The sequence below is a fragment of the Python bivittatus genome, unplaced genomic scaffold, assembly GCF_059951505.1.
Source record: "Python bivittatus isolate LINGU-HERP-01145 unplaced genomic scaffold, Pbiv_v1 ctg000510_np1212, whole genome shotgun sequence".
Taxonomy (NCBI): Eukaryota; Metazoa; Chordata; class Lepidosauria; order Squamata; family Pythonidae; genus Python; species Python bivittatus.
The window spans coordinates 2,168,371-2,190,670 of record NW_028277081.1 but is presented as its reverse complement, the minus strand read 5'-3'; the positions used below and the strand labels follow the sequence as shown (position 1 = coordinate 2,190,670).

The following is a 22,300-nucleotide window of genomic DNA, read 5'->3' as shown; positions in this document are numbered from 1 at the left end:
TCCAGCCCAAAATCGGAAAGACGTTTTATTATTTGCTTTTCCACAACAGAGAAGAAGTACAAAGCAACTTTTAAAAAGTGGTCATTTCCATATATTGGGTTTTATTTTTCTTTCTTTTTCTGAACGATGCAGACCGTTGCCCGGAACGAGAGAGGGGCCGTGGTCCTTCCACAACCCAAGACTCTTAGGAGGCGGGTGGAAGGAGATTCCCTCCGATTCTTTCCTCTCTTAAAAAACCCTCTTTTCTTCCTTTTTTCCTTAATAAGGGTAATAATAACTAGGGCGCTAGCTAGATGTTTCCTGGGCTTTTATATAGAAAAAAAGGTGTTAACAATATGTATAAGAGTCTTATTTACACAGTTATTAACATGCCAAAAAAGAAAAGAGTACAATATTGAATATCATACAACATCAATTCAAAACCGAGAGAGAAAGAAATACGGGTATTTTAAAAGGGGGGGGGGACCAAATCAGTATAAATTGCAAGAAAGAAACCACTTGCTTAAAAAAACAGCAATTTTAAGGCTTAAAAATACTTTTTTTTTCCTTTTCAAAAAGAAATAGTTAATTCATATCTAAAAAAAACATGGAACTCAAAGGGGGGGGTTAGAGAGAGGTGGGTTTTAAGTTGCGGGGGTGGGGGGCTGGAGGTCCCCCCCGCCCTATTTAGACAAAAATTGAGGTGTCACTTTAAAAACCAGGCAAAAGCTGAATTGCGCTGGGTTCTCCTGCAAAGCCCCCTTTCCCTCTTCGCGTGGGGGGTGGCAACCGTTTGTGGGGGGGGGCTCGTAGTTCTGGTTTCGGGAGGATGGAAGCAGAGCTTAGCTGTGGATCAGGTTAATAATGGGGTTTCTTTCCAGCTTTTTGGGGGGGGCTTTCAAAAAGGCCGTCTCTGGGCATTTCTCTGGGCGCAGAGTCTGTCCTGCGCCTCCCCCGAGGCAGGACCGAGGAAGAGGGGAGAAAAGCAAGGGCGGAAGCTCGTTTTCTCTAGGGGTGCCCTTCAAGGGTTGTGGATGCCAGCGGGCTGGGGATGATGGGAACCAAAGTCCTGCACAGATGATAAGGACCTTTGACGGTGCCCTCTGAGAAACGAAGCTGGTTGTGCCAGAGCTCGCTGGCCTGTGGAAGGAAGGCCTTGATTGCTACAGGGGGATCGAGCCCGGGGGGACCCCCCGCCACTGTACGCCTGAGATTTAAAAGCTGCATAACGCGCTCTTTGCTCTGCCTGGGGAAGGCCGCTTCTAAAGCTCTGGGACGCGCCCCCGTGTGACAAACGCGTCCCCTGCAAATCACCTCTTCCCCCACGGAGGGTCAGCTCCTGCGCCCCGTGCGCCAACCAGGAGCCAAAGCCAGAAACCTTTCCGGTTTCTGTTGATGCTCCTGCTGGTCACCTAGAGGTGAACTGGGGTAACGGGTGGGCGACAACACAATGGGAGGGACTGACTTATGGCTGGGGGGGCGAGGAGTGGGAGTGGCAAAGGTAAAAGCGAGGAGCCCTGGCGCCCTCTCCCTCGAAGACTCACTTGGCCAGGTTGCACCCCAGCCGACCAAATGCAATTTTTCCCAACACACTGGGAATATAGCGCCCCAACCACCTAGCCGTAGCTTGGACGTGGCTGAAACACATTTTGCATGGAAGCGACGGACACCCCCCCCGCTGCGTGTCTCCTAGAGCCAGGCCCTCTTTCGCTGCCAAGACCGGTGCCAATCTCCACGTCTTTCATTCAAGACGGAGCCCATCCAACAGTTTGGAGGAGACACAGGCCACCCGGGCGTCCAACCCGTGTCCGACGCAGTGGACGTTCGCGACGTACTGTTGCAAGTGCTCCCACTCTTCCCCCCCACCCAACGTGCACGGGGTCTCCCCGCCGAGTTTTGCAATCTTCCCAAAACTTCCCGTTTCTGGAAAAAGAACAGAGGTGCCTTTCGGTTTTCCCACCACACGGGCCCATGATTCTCGCTCGCGTTCCTCCAGCGGTGCAGGGGTACAGCGTGCAGCCCGTGGCCCTGTTGCGCCCGCCAGGCTGTGGCTGCTTCCACGTTGGCAGGTCTCCTTCCGATTTAGCACCAAGTACCTTGCTGTACTGTCCTTGTCCCGGAGGATCCCACGATGGCTTCAGCCTGGAGTCCAGAGGGATTTCGTGCTCCGTGCCATAAGGGCATTAGAAATCTCTGCGCCAATGTTTTTTTTTGGGGGGGGGATGATCTGAAATAAGAAAAGCGAGGGAATGCGGGGAAAAACAATGCAGCTTTCCCAGAAGAACGGTGCCCCGGGAGAAGCGAGGCGGGGAGGGTGAAAGTGCTGTGGAATTGTCTTTGGTTGTCCCCAAAACCGAAGAGGACACATCCCCTCCACAAACATAGTCAAGGCCCGAGGTTGCTCGGGGGTGGGGGGAGCCAGATTGGGGTCTCTTGGTCCTCCTGAGCACAGTGCTGTACACCACCAAGGAATCTGAGGAAGCAGCATGGGGAGAGGAGAGCGGTGGGTTGCATAATCCCAAGATCTCCTCCAGTCTCCCAGTTTCTGGAATTGGTGAAGGTCCTTCGCACGAGGGGAGCGCCGCTCTCCGCGTTTCAGATGAGGGATATCCGAACGGGGATGCCGGGGGACTCCGTCCTCTGAGGAGAGTGCTGGCTCACGAGGTGCTCCACCACCGTGTGTTTCGACATGTGCTTCATCAAGTAGGTCTCCTAGGGAGGAGAGGACAACCACAGAGGGGAAGTTGAGGCAGGGGGACAGTGCCCAGCTTGGAAAAACGCACCGGGTCGGCTCCGTGCAGCGAGGCCCGATGCACCCACCGGTCCTGCTGGAGGCACCGGGAGGACGTCCCCGTTTCCTGAGCCGCAATACGACAGGTTAACCACGGGTGGGAGGGTCGGTAGCTTCAGCGCCAGGAACGGCCTTTCAAATGTCACCCCTTCCAACTTGGGCCCTTCGAATTCCCCCCAGTTTAAGGCCCGTCCGTGGGCAGCCATGATCTTTCACCTCTGCATTAAGGCTTGGCGTTTGCAGGAAACCTCGCCAGCGAAGCACCCTTGCCCAACCCTGGCTTGCCCAACCCTGACTCTCCCCCACCGCAAACCCGCCAGGGGGGCTTACTTACTGAAGTATAGGCTCGCCCGCACATGCTGCAGCAGTAGGCCTTCGCGTGCTTGATTGCATGCGCCGAGAGGTGGATCTGGAGCGAAGCCGAATCCGAGTACGCCCGGTAGCAATTTGGACACTTATACGGTTTGTCTTTATTATGCTGCCGTTGGTGTGACTGGAGGGCGGTGGGGAGGAAATTGAGTGGCATCAGGTAAACCAGCAACGAACAGTCCAAGGCCGCCCAGCCTGCAACAGCGAGACTCCAGAGCCGGTGGCAGTCTACCTGAAAGCCTCCAGTGCACCCCGTCCCACCTCCCCGAGCTACTGCCACATTGTCACATAAATGGATCTGCGGATGATGACAGAGAGTCCCTCCTAACCCTGCATTTCCTCAATTGCACGAATGGAAAGCCAAGGGACACCATTCAAATTGTACCGAGAGACACCGAGTTGCCCTGACACAGAATATTTCCCTGGCAGGAAACCAGATGTCAGTTTCTTGCGTGAAAGAAGAGACAGATCCGCCGTGGGCAGACTTAGGTTTTTCAAACCTGGCCACTTTAAGAGGCGGGGACTTCAGCTCCCAGACTCCCCCAGCCAGCAGGGGAATTCTGGCCGTTGAAGTCCACGCCTCTCGCAGTGGCCGAGTTTGACCAAAACTATTTAGATTTTGCCCTGCCTCCAGTTTTTCTCCTTGTGGCACAGACGTTCTGCAACCGAGCTGGGGTCCAGCTTCCCGTCTAGCCCCCCCCCGTCCCCCCGGATTCCCCCACTGACCTGGAGGTTAGAGAGCTGTGTGAAAGCCTTTTCGCAACCGGCGTGCGGGCACTTGTAAGGTCTGTCTCCAGTATGAATTCTGAAACGCAGCAAGACAGAGGAGACGTTTCGCTAAGCCATCTGAACCCTGGCTGGAAACGACGGAGCGAGCGGACGCCTTCTTCGCCCAAGCTCCTATTTCACGCTGGGGTTTCGAGCAGCAAAGATTACACCAGTGTTTCTCAACCTTGGCAACTTGAAGCGGGGTGGACTTCAACTCCCAGAATTCCCCAGCCAGCATGCTGGCTGGGGAATTCTGGGAGTTGAAGTCCACCCCGCTTCAAGTTGCCAAGGTTGAGAAACACTGGTACGGAGGGACAAGTGAAACGATACGAAATGCTCAGACTAACGAGTCATTTCTAGAGATAGGTCCATTCACACAACCTGCTAAGACAAGGCCCCGTCCCTCTTGTGCCCCACACTAGCCGGTGGTGTGCCCCCAAGGTGTGCCCAGCTGGACTCAGGAGTGAACGTCCGGGCTCCAGTTCCCCTGTGCCCTGCTGTGCTGTGCTTGCAGCTCCGCCCCTCCCTTGTAACTCCGCCTCTCCCACTTAACCCCACCCCTTGGCTTTCCCCCCAACGGTTCAAGCCGCCCCACCGCCCTGGGGGGTGAGGCTCACCGGGTGTGCTGCTGAAGGTGGGAGAGCTGGCGGAAGGACTTCTCACAGTAGGAACAGTGGTACGGCTTGACGCCCAGGTGGATGCGCAGGTGCTGGGCCAGGTAGGAGGCGTTGGCAAAGGACTTGGAGCAATGCGGGCACTTGTGCGGCTTGGCCTCCGTGTGTGACTTGGAGTGGATCTGCATCTCCGACTTGGTGAAGAAGGTAAGTGGGCAGACCTTACACCTGAGAGGCGGGGAGGAAGAGGAGGGTGAGGGGCCCTGGCCGAGCTCAGGGGACTGCCCACGACGCGGCCCGGGCTCCGTGGGGAAGAAGAAAAGCTTAAGAGGAGGAGAACACACCACCCCTGGGGGGCAAAAACGGAGGCTGAGATAACCACGCTCGGCACGGAGGTTGAAAGGAAGCCTCGGGCGGGAAAAAATTGGACGTTGATCCCTGGAACTCGCTGCTACAAGACGCAGCCACGTTACCCTCTCTGCAGCGGAGGGGACCCAATCCAGGAGAGGCCACGGAGCCTGGCGGGGTGAGGGGGTGAAACCTCCATCTCTAGGGGCAGCGTCCCACCTGCCCCCAACAAAACTGGCACAGATGGGGGGCAAGAGCGGTTTTAACCCGCTGTTGGTTTGGAGACGGGTCGTGCCCGCCCCAGCGGCCCTTTTGGCGCGGGCACCCGTTTCTCAAACCAAAGATGCAAGAAAAGTCGCCCAGGTGGCCGTAATGGATTCTGTAAGACGTGGAAGTCTCAACACGCCCATGTCCCATTTCCTCTTTGAAATGAAACCTGGCATTCAACCATAAACCGCACGTTTATTTAGAGCCAGAAGCTGCTTCGTGTACCCACCTGTACGTCTTGCCCTCTTTCCCGATGTCTCCCGAAGCTAAAATAGGATACGGGACCACGAGGACCGGGGGTCCCGACGGGTTCTCGGCCTTGATCTTCTTGCGGCCTCGTTCGGTCTTGGGGGCCCCCAGCAGGCTGTGGCCCTGGATTGTCTTGATGGAGTCCAAGAGGGGGGGGCTGGTGATCCCCGAAATGAGGGTGGGCGAGGAGGCAATGAGATGGCTCTGGCTGGAGGAGGTGGGTGTGGAAGGGGTGCTGGTGCCCGTCCCCGCACTGGATTCAGAGGTGCTGACGGCTGGAGTGCGGGACCCCAGCCCCAAACCTAGAAGTTGGGGGAAAAGTCTGAGCAAAGTCCCGAGGAGGGGACCCCATCCCGTCCCCCGGCTTGGTTCAGCCCACTTCTCCTCTCCCTATTTTTTTTTTTAATAAACAACAAATGATACATGTATTTCTCTTTTTCAAAGCAATGCCCCAATTTTACCCCTGGGAACAGAAACACGCACATGCACGGACGAAAAAGAAATTCTGTGCAACAGGCAAGATTACTAATAGCGGTGTTTCTTCCACAAACATCCCACTCAGCCCCCTCCCTGCAGTATTTCTTGCCCCAAAATAAATTCAACGAGATGCGCCCTTTGCAGAAAAACAGCACAACAGAATCCATAGAGCTCCACCCTGCTTTAGCACTACCAGCACCCAATCACCGTAACAATGAGGAACGGAACCTTGACTCCGGCTGCCCCTTTTGTCTGCATACCTGTGACGGTGCTGGTGGCAGGGCGAGCGTGAAGGGCCACGTCTGGCTGGGGGACCGCCTGGGGGTGCAGCCCCGGGACCTGCTGGAGCTTCGGGATGGACATAATCGACTGGCTGCTCTCCGCTGGCGAGGGAGGCACCAGCAGGGGCTGCTGGGAAGACACCGAGGTGGGGGGCAAGTGGGGGGGACGGATCTTCTCAGCCATAAGCTGCTCCTTGATTTTGTTGATCAGAACTAGATTGTCCAGCTGGTGACCGGAAGAGAAGAGAGAAGGGGGTGACCGACCCAGAGCAACCAAAGGTCCGTGACTTAGAAACGGCAGGATGCCGAGGAGCAGGGCTCAGACTAGATCTGTGTTTCTCAGCCTTGGCAACACGAAGACATGTGGACTTCAACTCCCAGAATTCCCCAGCCAGCCCTGCTGGGTGGAGCTTGAGAGGTGGACAACCAGCTGTAGCAGCCAAGGCAAATTTAAGGACTAACAACAATTTCAACAACAGAAGCATTTTGTCTACACCCTAGACCTGATTCAATGGAATTGAAGTATTTCCACCAAACTTCTTCTGGTCTCTGAAGCGAAGTCGTCGTGGAGGGGAGGCCACTAGGAAATCTCGAACAGCACGGTGGGACAAAACTTCCCAGAAGAAGAAAACAGCGGAGCCCCACATGGACACACCCTTGTCATCCTTCCAGAATGTTACTAAATGCAATGAATACGGTGCTCCCCAGTGGTTTCCCCCACATCTCCCTCCCCATTCCCTCAAAATTATAATGGGAATTTGGAAGAACGGCTAATTAAGTTGCGGCAATACGCTTTGATGTCCCGAATAACGTCGTATTTAAAAAGTCAATCAGATGTTGGATTCGGTTCCTGGACCACAAACTAATACATGGATTGGTACCACAGCCCCGATTTGGGTTTTTCTGCATACAGAGTCCGTGTGTCAGTTTCATGGGAAATTAGATTTCTAGGGTTGATCTAATTGGCTATGGCTTATAATGTTAGTTGGCGACCTATAGTGTGTTAACCAGGTGTTCTTAGTTTAAAGCTCGACTGTGATTTTTAGTTTTTCCTTTAAAAAAGCGATATAATAGATTTCATAACTTAATTTCTTGATAGATTTCCTTGTAGCAGAGCCCTTAGCAAATCTTGCAGCATTTATTCTCCTTCCTTCCTCTTTCATTCCTGTCTTCCTCCTGCCCCCCCTCTTCCTTTCCTTCCTTCCCTTCCCTTCTTTTTTCCTTTCCTTTCCTTTCCTTTCCTTTCCTTTCCTTTCCTTTCCTTTCCTTTCCTTTCCTTTCCTTTCCTTTCCTTTCCTTTCCTTTCCTTTCCTTTCCTTTCCTTTATTATCTTTTTTCCATTTAATTAACCAGATCATCCACACACACAAATCCTTAAGAGACCGATCTCTCTTATTCCTTTAAAAGTTTTACTGTCTTCTCCTGACCTCATTCCTATCAAGTTACCCTATTTGTTTATCAACACCAATTACATTTATGAAGCAAATTTTCTACTTAAGGAGCATTCCCAGTGATGCAACCGTGTGGATAAAAATCACCCCTGTTCCTCTAGGGCGAATGGAAGCGTCTTTCCAGCAATCAAGACATGAGAAAAGACTTCAGGAAAAAAAAATACTCTTTTTCTTACATACACAAAGCTCATAATGAAAAAATTAGGGGAATGGCTACTGTTCTCCTATGGCGGGTGAAAATTTATTTATGTATTTATTAAATGTGTACGTTGCCCATCTCCCCCGGAGGATGACTCTGGGCGGCTCACAATTAAAGTAAAAGCCGAAAACTGTTAAAAATATAAATATCCACATTAATTAGTTTAAAAAGTCAGACTATATAAAAAGATCCTATACGTAAAAAAACTAAAAACATTCAGGATGACGGGGGGGGGGGAGTGTAGAATCAATTACCCCACAAGCCAATTCCCCTGGTGGAAGCCCCTGTCCTCCCAGGCAGCCTTGATGGGATAAAGTTGAACCCAAAATTGCTCCCTTGACTTACATACATAAATGTTTATCAGGCTGTCAAGGGGTTAACATTTCCAGGAAAAATCAAACCGAAACTCTCCTGCCTCAAGCCAATCAGTAGGGTGAGCGTTGGTTCTTGAGGACTAGAAACTTTGGAAAGCTGAAACCAGGCAGCCAGCTTGGAAGAGCTGCAGGTCCTGGAAGCAGAGAATCGCGTTCTTACCTGACTGGGCATGGTGGGAGGCGGTGGCCAGAAATAGGTGTTGTTAAAGCGCGGCTCCGCCATTCTGAAGAGAAAGAATGGGAAAAAGGGGGTTATGGGCCAGCTGTGAACTGCAGATGTTTTTTCTCGGCCCGTTTTCCTCCCCAAACCCCACCGTGCTCCAGAAAAGGCGGAGGCGCCCAAGAACCCCGAGTAAATTCCAAACCCGGAGCAGAAGAATAAACGGCAGGGGGAAAAACAGCTGCTTTGTTGGGCAAACATCTGGAATCCTACGAGCTCTGCCTTTTTCTCTCCTAACCGGGTGCAAGACCAAAGAGAACCTGGTTAAACCATAGTTTTAAAAATCCCGTCAAGACCACAAGCCTCTTTTAGCTCTAAGTCTAGTTTCATGCAAAATGCAGGATGCTTTGGCTATCACCCCACGGGACCCCCTTTCTTTTCCCCCTTAAATCCAAACCCCGAGATTGGGATGGAAGAAGACAGAGCTGCCAACAGTGAGGACGGGGTGAAGCTATGTAGAAGCCAAAGAGAAGGCTTCGGAGCACCCCAAAACCGAATTTGCAGCACCCCAAAACACTGGCATCAAAAATGGGGGGACAAGACAGCTGTTTTTTTCACTTGTGGAATTGGGAAGGATTAAAAAAAAACCCATCAAAACCAAAACATCAAATCTTTCAACCCCACCAAGCTCTAACTCTCACGGGTAACATAAAATATTTCTTAAAATACAAAAAAAAAAAGTTGGACCCACTTTTAAACCCTCCCCACTTTGCTTCCCTGGGCTTCTGATGCAAGGCAAGGAGGAATGGGAAAAAGACATCTACGACCCTCTCAAAGAAATGACTTCTTTGTCAAGAGAAACAAGTTTTGAAAGGTTTTCCCCTTTGGAGTTACAGATGACCCCAAAGGTCCTATAGGGCAATCTCCAGCGATAATACAAATTAACCGATCAAGGAAGTGAGTGAATCACAGCACCAGTGGATGAAATGAGGAAACCCAATAATTTGAACTGAGAAAACACACTTCAAATCAGCACCAGTTAGAAGCCCCTTTGCTCAAAATGGCATAGGAATTTCGGTCGTTCTGGGCTCGAAATGACAACACAGTTGTAACAGGGCAACAGCGGACACACGCTGCCCCTCGGCGCCACGTCTGCGCTAGTGGCAAACGCAGGTGAAAGTCGGTGTCAATCATTTATGCCAAGCATCTTCTGGCCATGAAATACGTATACCCGTGTGAAAAAGGAGGGAGACCTTCAGTAATGCCTCTATTTTTTTCCTGGGAAAATGTGGACATTTGATTTAAGCAGCAGACAATAAAAATGGGGTGTGTGGGCGTCGAAGGTCCTCTAAATCAAGCCTCTGAACTGCATGGGGAAAACAACATATCTGAACCCCGACAACAGTGTCCAAAGTCACTTGTTCCAGGAAACACCGAACTGCAAAATTTGAACCACCCTGGATTAAACAGCATCTCATTCAACAGAAAGTCAAGCGGAGTTTCGCCATGAGTGAGGGTCTCCCTGCTGTCAGGAAATGGTTTCAGTTCATTTCTGTTTTCTGCAAGAGGAAACTTTTGCGTTCTTCAGAATGAAAAGTCTCTTGGGTGTACAGTGGATTTGAGGGCGAACTCTATGTGGCCACCCCATGCATTTTAGTCCAGGCTGGGAGAAGGCTGGGAGAACACAGCGGGGGACATTTGGGGGATCCAATGGACACAGCACACAACCCCCCTCAGCCCTTTGAAGTAGGCCAGGTCAAGACACAGGCCCTGCAAAGACACCAGGAAAGCTAGTTTATTGTTGTGGGGTAACAGAACAGAATCTTGAAAGCCTGCCAGAGTTTCTCTTTACTTCATCTTATACCTAACAAAATCAAGGGGGGGATATTTTGAGCTTTTTTTCTCACGCTCTCCTCTTTCTGTGTAATCTTTTCTGCAAATCCCTCCTCGCTCACCCACTCCCCAAGGTCAGTTCTATATCCCTTCATAACCCATCATCCACAAAGTCACCACTTTCGGTCACCCCAGACTGGGATTCTCCCACGTTCTGCGTCTGCTAAGAAACCTTCTTTGAATCCCAACTATACAAACTGTCCAGCATCTGAGTCACATCTATACATCCTGGTCATCCTTTTACGGCCTAACCCACCTAGGGTTAGGTTGGGGCTAAGAATAATTTGAGGTGGAGAGAGAGCAAGGACTTTACAAAGGAAGCAAACACCCCTTCCGCTTGGCAGTCATTCTAGGTGCGTTTTCCTGGACCACCAAGCTGGTTGATTTCTATTAGTCCAGCCAAACCTTGGTGCCCTCCATTGTTCATTCAGAAGGAACACCCTGGCTCAGTCCGTACCAACCACGTCCTTCTCCTGCGTACCAGGTCCACCCTTTCTACCGAATCACAAACTGATCAGCTGGGTAAGCCACATACGCCCACACGCAGAATTAACCACGTTTCAGACCTTCCAAATTTGGCACGCGGGGCAACTGGTCAACCTGGTTAGAGCGCTGTACGCGCCCATTCCCTGAGCCACAAGCCATGGGCCACAAGTGATGGGTGGCAACCTGCCACCAAAACCCATTTCAAAAACTCTTACAAGGAAACAATTTGGAGCTTCTGAGAAAACTTATCAGTCCTTTCGCGGGTGATACAAGCAGACAGAAGAGGAGAGAAACAGAGAAATCGATGGCCCCACCCATTTCACCCATGGCTCCGCCCACCACCATCAGGTACACAGCCTCGACATTTCTCCTTCCAAAAGCAGATGATCTTGAGAGGTTGATGTTAAAATACAAAAAAATACTTTCTAGGAAAAAGGTTCCCATGAACTCAAAATATACATCCACCCAGAAATCTGACTCTTGCTTCTCTGTATGAGTCACTGTTCTCGGCTCAGCTCTCAGCATCCAGGGACCAGTCTTTCTGTCCCATCTCTGAATCCCTGAATCACTCACTGATTTTGGAAACGCATCTCCCCAAACAGGAATCGGTCTTTAGGCTGGGTTTATTCAAGATTGTCCGTCATGAGCCCCAATGTATTTTCAGCTTGATATGATTAGCAAACCACAATTTATGGTTTTCCTGCCTTGTGCTTACTTAAATCATGGTTAAAACAAACCATGGCTTTATAGGATGCGTGATGCCAGCCTGGAAGGAACACAGGGTGAGAATGAGGGAACACTCTGCTTTCACAATCTTTTTCCCCCCAAATTTAAAACAAGGATAGTATCACCACCTCTTTCATTTTCTTTTAAAAGCAGCCTTGGAGTTCAGGTGTTGAGAAGCCTTGTGCTTTTAAAGGAATAGCAACACCCATGTGCTAATGCAGGGCGAGGGGAGAAATAGGGCACATGGCTATGCCAGCCTCTACAGTTTTGTGGTCTATGAATCTCAAAAATTCCTCTTCCCCAAGGGGGGACCAGTCCCAAAGAAGATTGGGAAGAACTGGTTTCCTGCATCAAACAAAATTTATCATCCTGTGGAAACCAAGAGGGAAAAGTCATCCCTCACTTGCTCTGCAGACAGGGTTTGTGTAGGCAGGGCCGAGCAAGGACCCTTCTGCTGAACTCAGGTGGCTCCCATCCAGCTTTTATGAACTACTGAATCTCCAATTCATACTTGGTGATATTTGCACTCACATTTCTACAGCATGTATTAGACATTCAGGAGAAACTTGAGAAGACTGTTGAGTGTGAATTAGTAACTTGTGGTGAGTAACTTGTCAGCATTCAAGGCTATAAAGAAAGAAACTCAAGTAATGCTGTCGTTCCCTGCAAGCTTCCTGTGATCCCACAGAAGATCCACAAACATTCCCACATGGGCAAAGAAGGGACTGACATAAAAATGTTGAGGATCAGTGCAGCTACCACATCCTGAAGGCTAGTTGTCACACTAGTGGTCATGGGGATCCTCTGTCAGGGTTAGCGACAGAAGAGGCTGATTACCGTGACCTTCGAACCCTGGTCAAACCCAACTTTTGCAATCAATCCAGGTCTTCAGAGGAAGCAGGTCGGAAAAAGCTACCCCTGAAGGGGGAGGGGGCCCAAGAGCCAGGGAGGGGCCTCGAACACCCCTGGAAGGGATAACCCGCAGGTTGATTCCCACGGCCCTGGTTTCTCAGCAGCCATGAGCTGGGATGAGGGGAAGGCCCTCCAGCTGGACACAAAGGGGAAGGAAGGAAGGAAGGAAGGGACAGGTCTGGCCACTGCTGGCCCACGGAGGCCCGCCCGAGCTCCGTGCAGGGTCCGGTCGCAGCCCTGCAAGAAGGGAAGATGTTAACCGCAGCTCGGTACTCACGGGGCGTCTTCAATACCCTGTCGAGAAGTGTTGCTGTGGCTCCAGGCTGTCCCCTCTGGTGCGGGCAGGGACACGCACCAGCCGCCGGGTTCAAGCCGGGAGGGGTCCCCGGCCTCCGCCAGTTCCTACCCAACTGCGGTTAATACAAGCTACGCCCCCAGGCATGGGGGGTTTCTGCCTTGGAGGCCCCTCGGCCTCTCGCCTGGCTGAAATAGAGAGAAATAAGATGTTTTTCACAGAGAAACGGCGGCAGAGTGCCAACGACATTGCCCAACCCCTGGCAAGAGCTGAGCATGGGCCGGGGGGGATGATAAGCCTCGTGTGGAGGGGCAGTCTATCTCGGGGGACCCTGCCAAGAGGGCAGCAGCAGGGTCCAACGGCACCTAGAAAGGGGATCGGATGGAGGGTCAACTCTTCAGCTGACTCGGTTGGTTATTTACTCTGCCCCCTAATTGGGCGCGAGCCGCCTTCTTGTGTTCACGACTGAGGGGGCCCAACGATGGGGAAAGGGCCCCATTTCAGGTGTGCAGGAGGAAAACCGAGATCCTGGCGCTCCTGAGAGAGGGCGACCATGCAAGGGAACTTCCCTGGGGGGGGCCCTCCTTAATCTGAGTACCTTATGTTCCAGTCACACAACAGGCTAAACCTGGTTGGGTTAACCTGGGTTAGCTCCTCCTATAGCTAGCATGGGCTTCTGCAACGGGGGGACGGGATGGCAAGGCACCCGGGATGCCCTTGAGGCTTCCAGCAGACGCCCAGAGCTCAGCGCCCAGTGCAAAGGCGTCCGGGTGACTTTCTGGTTGTACCCCTAAGACTCCCTAAGGACGGCTAGCCAGGTGTGTGAATCGGGCCCTTCTGGGAGCCTGGGTTCACCCAACAGGCTAAACCAGGTTGAGGAACCCACCAGCAATGCCCCAGCGAACCACATCGCCATTCGTGGGGAGGGCCTGGTTCACCTCTGTAGCTCGGGGGATGGCGCAGTGTCACGCCAACCCTGACCTACCAGAGGCTTGCGTGAACCCGGCTATGTGTGTGTTTCCACCTTTTCCTCCGAGTTGTGGTCCTGGGCAAAATCCCTCTTTCTAAAGACACCCTTCCCATCCAGGGGGAATAAGTCCTCCTTTGCTACGGCGGAGGGTTTCGGATGCATCAGCTCATTGGGGTTGCAGAAATCTGAGGGCAAGGAAGCAACGGCGGTCACCCGAGATGAGCAGAGAAAGCCAGCGGCTTTGGGGCGAAGGACTACAAACACCATAGCAGCAGCCCGGCGACAGGGGAGGAAGCCCTGCTGAAGTCACACCCCGGAAAGACCTCGTTCTCGCGCAAGCGTCTTGCTCGCTGCAAAGGCCCCCCAGAAGAATCGCAGTGATCCACACCGTTAGCTCTTAAGCAGAGTACACATTCATACAACGCGCACCGTGACCCATTCTCACGAATCGAACACGCCTTGCTGCAGTCAATAAACCAAATCCTTAATCCCCTTGCCCTCTCCGGGGCCCGTCACACGCCTGCTCTGGAATGTCACGTCCCTGTTTCCGAAAACTGCCTGTTCGCTTGGCGTTCCTCTCTCCGGGCATGGCTCCTCTTTCTCCTTTCTCCAACCCGCAGTGGTAGGACCACCAGATCTGGGCTGCCGAACTCTGACGGGCCATGGGGTGGCAGCAAAACAGACCCAGACAACGCTCTTGGCTGACACCTGGGGGTGGTCCAGGTTGCTGCAACCAAGATCTGACAGCCCAAGAAATGACATGGTACCTTCTCTTACATTTCTCTTCCTGAATACAACATACCCAGCCACTTTTTCCCATCTCTAGCCATACAGCCTTGTTCTGTAGTCGCTGACATAGAGCTGTTAGCGCTTTAACTGCCTCAGCGCCTGCAGCTTTAAACCTCTCAGTGGCTATTTGGTCTCCAACCGGTGCTTCCCTTTTAACAGCTGAACCTTTGCCTCTCCCATCACACCTCCTAGGAGTCAGTCATTGACTTATGGCCAAGCACAAACGCAGCGGTGTCCTTTTGAAGAATCGCTGGCCCGCCACTCTTTTGAACGGAGCCCTGCCTTGTAAAACCTGAGCTAGAGTGTCCTATTCCAGCCCCTTTAAGTTCGGGTATTCCTAAAGCATCTCATTTAGTGCACTGCGTTTCCATCTCAAAGCTTTCCTCCTGGAAAGTTCAAGCTTCCAACGTCCCACACTGCAAACGTGTTGTTGGGAATCGTGGAGCTGGGGCACCAGGCGTGGGAACTCCAGTTCTGCTCATAAAAGCTCACCCCACAAACTCAAGGGGAGGGGGAATTTCCTGGCCGTGAGAGCCACCAACCAGTGGAACCGCCTCCCTCCTGGGGGCTCCATCAACGGGGCCAAGTGGGACAGCCAATTGTCCGAGATGGTTGGAGGATTCCTGCCCGGGGCAGGGGTTGGACTAGAAGACCTTCAAGGTCCCTTTCTATGGTAGGATTCTAGGATCCTCTGCTCCTTCCAAACCTGGGGGGGGGGGTCTTAGCATTTGTTTCAGCTACACAATTTTCTTGGCAACCAGATGCCGCGTGTGGCCACGGGCATCTTCGGCCTTCGTTCCGCCTTCTCTGGACGGTGGAGGCGTCTTCGCTTTTCTCGGGGTGGCTTCCAGGGCGCAGAAGCGACTGAGTCTCCCAGCCAGGGAAGGGAAAAACCCACAAGTTCAACGCTTCTGTTTTTAATCACCCCCTGGAATAAATCACGCGGCTTCTATCACAACCTCACAACAGGTTCGTTGCGTTCCCCAAGGCACGCGGGCTGTCTGCCCATTTCATTCTGGCCTTGCAGTGAAAAGACGCCCCTCGATGCCGCCTCAAGCATTCAGAACTGACAAGAACAGGCCAAGTCAAGGGGCCACCTATAAGGGAGTCTGACTGTTGCCTCTCTGGATGATATACTGCCCTGCCCAAATCTATCACTGATGGGTACCCAAAAGAAGTGGTCAATTCTGCCGAACGTTGATGATTTTGTGACTGGAACATCAGCACTCTGCACGCCCCCTTGGACTATCTTCCCGGCACTTTTGGTCACATAACGAGACATGACAAAACTCCCCACCCCAGAACAGACAAAAGTCTTCTTGGTCCAACAGCTACTGTACTCAAAGAAAGCGAAGCCTTTCCAATTCTGAAAGAAAATCAGGGCTGAAATGATTGAATCGGTGTTTCTATTTTAATTTGGGGAGATTTTTGCCTCGTTTGCCAGATGTTTGGGAGATGAACTGCGGCATTTCCAGACCCTAAAACCTTTTCTCCCAAACCGGGGCCTTGCAAACAGGTTGTAGCGCTTCAATTCTGCCGGGAGGAAATTCTGGGCAGTCCTAATATTGTGGGTGGGAATCAGACTGGGAAACTCTGTTCTGTAATCGACAGAAATATCCGCACGTCCTGCGGGGGAGTCCCATCCCCACTTCCTACAATTATTGGTTGATAAAATAAAGCAGAACCTTCAGATGTAATGGCAGTCTATCTGGGGATGCAAGGGGCTGGGGAAAGACGTGCCTTAAGGGGCCTTCCGTTTGGCCTTCGTTCTTGGAAACAGCACATTCAACTACACTGGCTTTGGGTTGATCCCACAGGTCTTCTAAACTATGTCCACGATCCAGGGAAGGTTAAAACACTAGGAGGCTAAGCCGGGTTCCCACAGGCTCCTGCAAATAAGTGACAGCACGTACATATTTCTGAAAGCCACCAAGGCAAGAACAGACAGAAGCGAATTTCAAATTTCCAAAATTTTCCTTTCTCTGGTCGCCTCCAAGCCCCTCTGGTTCACCATAGGCGACTAAGAGTTTCAAAAGCGTTTTCTGTGCAAAAGAACAATTGTTGGCTGTGAAAATTAATTACCACCCAATGTTCTTCTACGGAGGGTGCCCGATGAACCTCTGCCTAGTTCTGGCTCATTTCTCTCCAATCGGGACGCAGGTCCAGATCAAACTTGCTTGAGAAGACCCCAGAAAAGTCTTTTAACTCTCCCACCTATGGCAAAGAGAGTTTTAGGAGGGAAAAAATAAAGCGTGTTCGGTTTTATTTGAGGGGGAAGTTTGCCTTTGCAGGTTAAGCAAAAGAGGAATGCCCCTTCTGATAAAATTAATCAGCAACCTAGCGAAGGAAGAAACATACGCGTCAAACTGAGAAAAGAGGATGAATACAATTCTAATCGAACCTAAAACATGGATTTTATTCTTTTCAGGCATCTATCAATAAGAAGAGAATTTATTTAAGTTCACCTTATGACCGCCACAAGAAATGTCGCAAAATCGGGTGCGGTCACATGATACCTTGATTAACACTGCCTAATAGGGAATTTTCCAGTCCCTATAGTGGTCGTAAGTTGAGGACTACCTGTAGAGTCGTACAGTTTTGATGTCTTCAATTTCCCTTTTTCCTCCCCTTAAAATCTAAATCACATAAATATGTGTCAATGATTCAGTTCAAACATTCAGACAAGCCATGATTCCACTAAGCATGGTCTATTGATAAGCCACAATTAGCTGGGTTCACATATTACAAGACTATAAACCATGTTTTATAAATCCCAAGGGCTGAATTGATACACTAAGAAGTGATTTCCTTTAACCACAGTCTGTTTACAAAATACACTAAGCCACAAACAAACCATGTCTTAAAAAACACACAAAATTGCAGCAGAAGCAGTCCATCATATACTGCAATGAGTGTTGTTATTTATGTTTTCTCCCGCTCAAAAGTTTCAGTCTAACTTTGGTTTTCAGACCATTTCATTTCATTTCATTTCATTTCATTTCATTTCATTTCATTTCATTTTCAGACCAGTAGACGTGCTATTTTTAAATCTTTGCTTTACTTCATTAAATAAATAAACAAGCACAATCAATTACATTTCCTTTGATTCAGAACCGCAGGGGAAACCCCCCCCCCCAAAACTTCACATCATTTCCAACTTTGCTGGAAAGCCTGTCACACTAGCAGATAGTTGGGAAAACAAAGAAGGGATCAAGCACGTTGAAAGTAAGGGAAAAAATCAATTCATGTAATGAAAAACTACAAATCCCCAGAGACTGTAATCTTCCAATATTAAAATTTTGGCCGCGCAGTCCTCCAAATGAAAATCAGGCACGCAGCTACGCATATCTTAGGGGAAAATATTCCTCAAATGCATGCATCAGAACACATTCAAATGCCTTAGATATTTCTCCAGAGTAATTTTTTTCCTTCCTGCAGAAGAGGCCGCTCTTATTCCCAGGAAGCTTGAGAATTTCAGTTTAATTTCTCTTGGGGGGCTGTAAGTGGCGGGGGCAGTTCCACTGGCGTGGCGCTTTCTGGGACACACCTATCCACTCCTTTGCAACCTGGTTGATTGGCCACACTTCCTAAACTGGAGAAAGGAGGCTGTTATCTGTGCCACGGATGCACAAACATACACGTGCAAGCGCCCACATAAATGCACGCATCCCCTGGCCATTTGATAGCAAAGTAAGCACACAACACCCCATCGCAGCCCTAAACATTTCACTGAAAACCTGTTCTTCCTTGACAGTAATTCTGGAAGCAAACTCTGCATCCTCAAATGGAAAAACACGCAGGGAAGGTTTTTGAGACAACAGGAACGCACATCTGGATCAGCTGGAGGTGGGGGGGAGAAAAACAGGCACCCAGGGGCTGCAGGGACAGATCATAATGAAGAACAAGCGTAATCAAGCCCTAGATTTCTTCCAAGACAAGCCATCGCTGCCGTTCAGTAAAATATTAGCCCAACGTTTTCAACGGCTGTCTCTAGGAAAAAAGGAAGGGGTCAGTTTTACCCGCGCGGAAATGGACAAGGTGAGGCGGTTATTTTTCCTGATCCCTTCCCCATCCTGCAAATGTTTCTAGGAAAACAAAATCTGATGCCAGCGATTTTCAGTCGTAAGCCAGGCCCCCGATGGGAGATCCCCGAGGAGGACTAGGAAAAACCAGGCCTGCGGGGATCAGCGCAGCTTGAAAGATATGACGCGCGGAGCTGATTAAAGGGAAAATTTGTTTCGTCTGCCGCAAGGCGGGTAGCTGGACGGAGGAACTCGCTGCCACCAGGTGCCAGGATAACTGCCCGTCTGGCTGAGTCGAATGAGTACAGAGAAAACGGTGCAGGGCAGCATCTGGGGAGCGCAGAAAATTGTATTGGGGTGGAGAGGCCTTTTACGGTCGGGCGGCTTCTGAATCAAATAAACCATGGTAATAATGGTCCCACGAAACAATATAAAAATGAATAAAATGGATCCGAACACCTGAAAAGCCTGGGAGAGGATTAATGAAGAGGTGGACAAGTAATCTGGCTCCACATCTAGAAGAATTAGTCATCGGTGGTTAAGGAATGTGGGGCACAACTGGCTGGAAAAGCAGGACTCACGCAGAGACACAACGGACCGCCTCCTCTCCGGCCCCCTTCACAGGCTTCTTCCAGCCCAGGGGGAGGCGGGAAACGGGCCTTCCCGGTGCCCCATCCTCAGCGCCAGCGGGGTCCCTCGCCCAGGGTCTGCCTCTGCAGCCCCTCCCGGAACCGAAGGGCAGGGCTGGGGCTGGCGAAGACCGGCGTCTCCACAACACAGGCCGGAGTCTTTCCTCCAGAAATAAAAACCCATTTTTAGCCAGGGGACACGCCTGGACCACCTAAGCAAACAGGGGTCAGGAAACGCGTCCCTTTCAGGCCAAGGGTCAGGACCCTTCGGCAAAGCCCCCAAACTCGCCCCACCCACCGTCCAACAAACGTCCCTCTTGCTCGAAGAACAAACCCAGCGCAATGATGGTGTGGCATCTCTCAGTTGCCCTCCATTCTCAGCCACCAACAAAGCCACCCCAAACGGACTTGTTTTTCTGCAGCACGGAAGGGGAAATAAAGAGGCCACCCCAAATCTCTCCTCCCCCAAACCTCCCCCCCCGCAGCCCCAAACCCGCGCACCACCTCCCCAAAATGTGTCCATTTTCCCAAGGCCTCACAACTGGGCCGGAGTGGCATAGCCACCAATCGAGGCTAACTCGAGCTGGCAGCGGAGGAGGGCAGGCTGCCTTTCAGATCATGGGCAGAGGACCCCCCCCCGCCCCAAACGGTGAACACTGAACAAAAGGAAATGCACCCGCGCACACTCCAGAGGAACACGCAGCGAGTGAAAAGAAGGGGCAATTTGCAGGATTTTTCCAAGCAGCCGCGCACCCCTCCAGCCGCCCCCCCCGGAAATTCCTGCCTCGAGCCCCTCGCTGCTCGGCGATCCAAGGGCGATCCGGGGAACACGCTCCTCTGCCCCCAACACGAAGCATGAGCCACATACACGCGACCACCTAGGCGGGGAAGGGATGCGGGTCCATCGGTATATATTTTAAAACAAATCTGAACACTTCCACAACTCACAAACCCAGGAAAGGCGCCGGAAAACAAAACGGGGAGGAAATCTCGCCATCGGTGAAGGCTGCAAATTCTCCACCGTGAAAATCACACATTCCAGTTCCAACAGTTAAACTTCCCCAATTATTCCTCAGCAAACGTGGCATTGTTCAATATATTTGTCTCTCTATTTTTTTTTGGGGGGGGGGAAGGAAGAAGGAAAAAAGAGAAAGAAAGAAAGGAACGAGAAAAAGGAAAGAAAGAAAGAAAGAAAGAAAGAAAGAAAGAAAGAAAGAAAGAAAGAAAGAAAGAAAGAAAGAAAGAAAGAAAGAAAAAGAAAGAGAGAGGGAGGACACCATTCCCCACCATTTTGGGGGAGGAAATAAAACACCAAACAATCCGAAAAGATACATTTTGCAGTTCCTACAGTTGTTTTTTTCCAGGAGCAGAACCCTTTTCCAGTCCACTCTCCCTCCCTGCACACTGTAGGAGAAACACACGCTAAAAAAAAACACGGAGCGAGAGGAAAAAAAGAAGAAGACGAAATTACAGATGCGGGGTACATCGCGGGATTGCTTTTCCAGCCGCTTTCCGCAATATTTTCATCGCCAACTTTGGCACAAGTTCGCCCCGGCTCTCGAAACGGCCCTTCCCCGCCTCGCCCCCCCGCCCCGGCGCAGTTCGCATGCAGGAGGCGCGGGATGCGGGACGAGGAGGCGAGCGCCGGGCTCCGCCGCGCCGCAGCCCCGCTTGCCCGCGCGGCGAGACGCCCGAGTGCACCGCGAGGAAGACCGCTTGAAAGCCCCGAACCGGCGCAAAACACCCCTCCGGGCGCCCCCTCCCCTCCCCCCCGGCGGCCTCCCCCTCCCCCCCGGCTCGGGCAGTTTTTATTAACATTTGCAGACAAAAGCGAGAGAAAAAATGGCAGCCGCTGTTATTTTTAAAACAGAACGGGGACGCCATATTCTGCAGATCTGGGAAAAAAAGGGAAAAGCAGCGAGCCCGAGCGCCCCGCGAGGGGAAGGACTGGGGGGGGGGGATCCGCACGCCCCGCCAGGCAGCCCCGAAACTGCGAAGTCGGAGGGGGAAAAGGGGGAAACAAAATTCTCAACCTCTCTCCTTTTTGCCATCGTCTCTATTTGCATGGCATCATTGTTGGCCGGAAGGCTGCGCCGAAAAGGGGGTGTTTTATTAGCATGATTTTAGGGTTCGGAGCCTTTTTTTCGTATTCCCGATCTCTATTTGAATCGCCCGGCTTTTTATTTATTTAAAAAAAAACAAGACACTTCCTACACATGCTCGACTTGCAAATTGCCACTCAGCCGCGATCCGTCTCCAAAGAAAATGGGCGCCCCCCCGGCTTCCTCTTTTCCCCTCCTCCTCCTCCTCCTCCTCCTCCTCTCCTCCTCCGCCTCCCGCTCGAGCCTCGCGGGGGGGCAGCGAAGGAGAAACGGGAGAGGCCGGGAAGGGAAGCGAAGCGCCCCCCCGCGCGGCCGGGGCAAGGCATGCGAGCCTCCTCTCCTTCCGCAGCCGCCCCCCAGGAGAGACCCCCGCCGCCCCCGCCGCCCGGGCTTCCTGCTGGCTCTGGGCGAGCCGGACTGACCTGCCTCCGCTGCGCCGCGCGAGGAAGGGGCGCGGGCAAGTTTGCCACAGACGGATACATTTTTCCAAACTCTTTTCTCCTTCCGCCCCCTCCCTTTGCCCCCCCCCCGCCTCGCCGCCTTCTTGAGTTCAAGAAGTCAAAGAATAAAAATAGACAGACAGATATAGACATATATACCTTAAACTGCGGAGGTGTTTTTGCAAATACGCAGGAAGGGGGAAGGGGATTAATATATATTTTTTTGAAATTAATCCACTCAAATTTGGGGGGGAGTGGTTTTTTTTCCTCCAGGGCCCCCCTGCCTGAAGCTGGGATGGTACATCTACCGTTTTTTCCCCCTTCTCTTTTTTTCTCTGTCTCGCCGCCCCCCCCTTCCCCCCCACCCCTTTGCTGGGTGGTTAGTTCAAATCTTCCGGGTCGTTTTGCAGTTCACTTCTGGGTCCTCGTCAAGGCGAACCGCAGCCGCAGATGGAAGATCTTTGTAGATCGCTTAAAACAGCTAAAAGAAGGGCGGGGGGAGAGGAGAAGCCCTCTTTGCGACGGGCTCTCCCCCTTTGGAGGAAAAAAGGAAACTTTGCAAAATCTTAGAAGGGAAGGTCGCTCCTTCTCCCTCCTGTTTCCCAAGGTTTCTCGCTCTTTTTTTCTCCTTCTTTGTCCCTTTCAGCAAGATTTCTCTCTCCCCCCCCCCACCTTCTGCTGGCTTGGCAGGGTGTCTCTTCCTCCCCCC

General features: G+C 51.6%; 1 protein-coding gene across 10 annotated transcripts; it reads right to left on the bottom strand.

Annotated features, from left to right (window-relative positions):
- On the bottom strand, positions 1-21,921 carry ZNF362 (zinc finger protein 362). 10 transcript variants are annotated; one of them, XM_088147627.1, is made up of 9 exons: positions 21,751-21,921; positions 12,622-12,827; positions 8,328-8,391; positions 6,123-6,369; positions 5,366-5,687; positions 4,525-4,749; positions 3,866-3,944; positions 3,105-3,263; positions 1-2,691 (listed from the first exon to the last, which is right to left on the bottom strand). In XM_088147627.1, exons 3-9 carry the CDS (start codon positions 8,388-8,390, stop codon positions 2,575-2,577), a joined length of 1,212 nt encoding a protein of 403 aa, XP_088003753.1. In that variant the 5' UTR covers position 8,391; positions 12,622-12,827; positions 21,751-21,921; the 3' UTR covers positions 1-2,574. The 10 variants fall into 10 exon arrangements, with proteins under 10 accessions (XP_088003753.1, XP_088003754.1, XP_088003756.1 ...); XM_088147628.1 differs by lacking the exon at positions 21,751-21,921 and adding an exon at positions 21,574-21,672; XM_088147630.1 differs by lacking the exon at positions 21,751-21,921 and adding an exon at positions 21,264-21,330.
- Between the last annotated feature and the right edge of the window lie 379 nt (positions 21,922-22,300).

What these genes read in the sequence shown, in the direction of transcription:
- ZNF362 (XM_007442785.3), bottom strand. Translation starts at nt 20,657, where the DNA reads ATGCGAACTGCGCCGGGGCGGGGGGGCGAGGCGGGGAAGGGCCGTTTC. An exon ending in AAAGAGGGCAAGACGTACAG is followed by an intron (nt 4,750 to 5,365) that starts GTGGGTACACGA and finishes CCCGCCTCTCAG; the next exon opens with GTGTAAGGTCTGCCCACTTA. An exon ending in CACAGCTCTCTAACCTCCAG is followed by an intron (nt 3,264 to 3,865) that starts GTCAGTGGGGGA and finishes ACCGCCCTCCAG; the next exon opens with TCACACCAACGGCAGCATAA.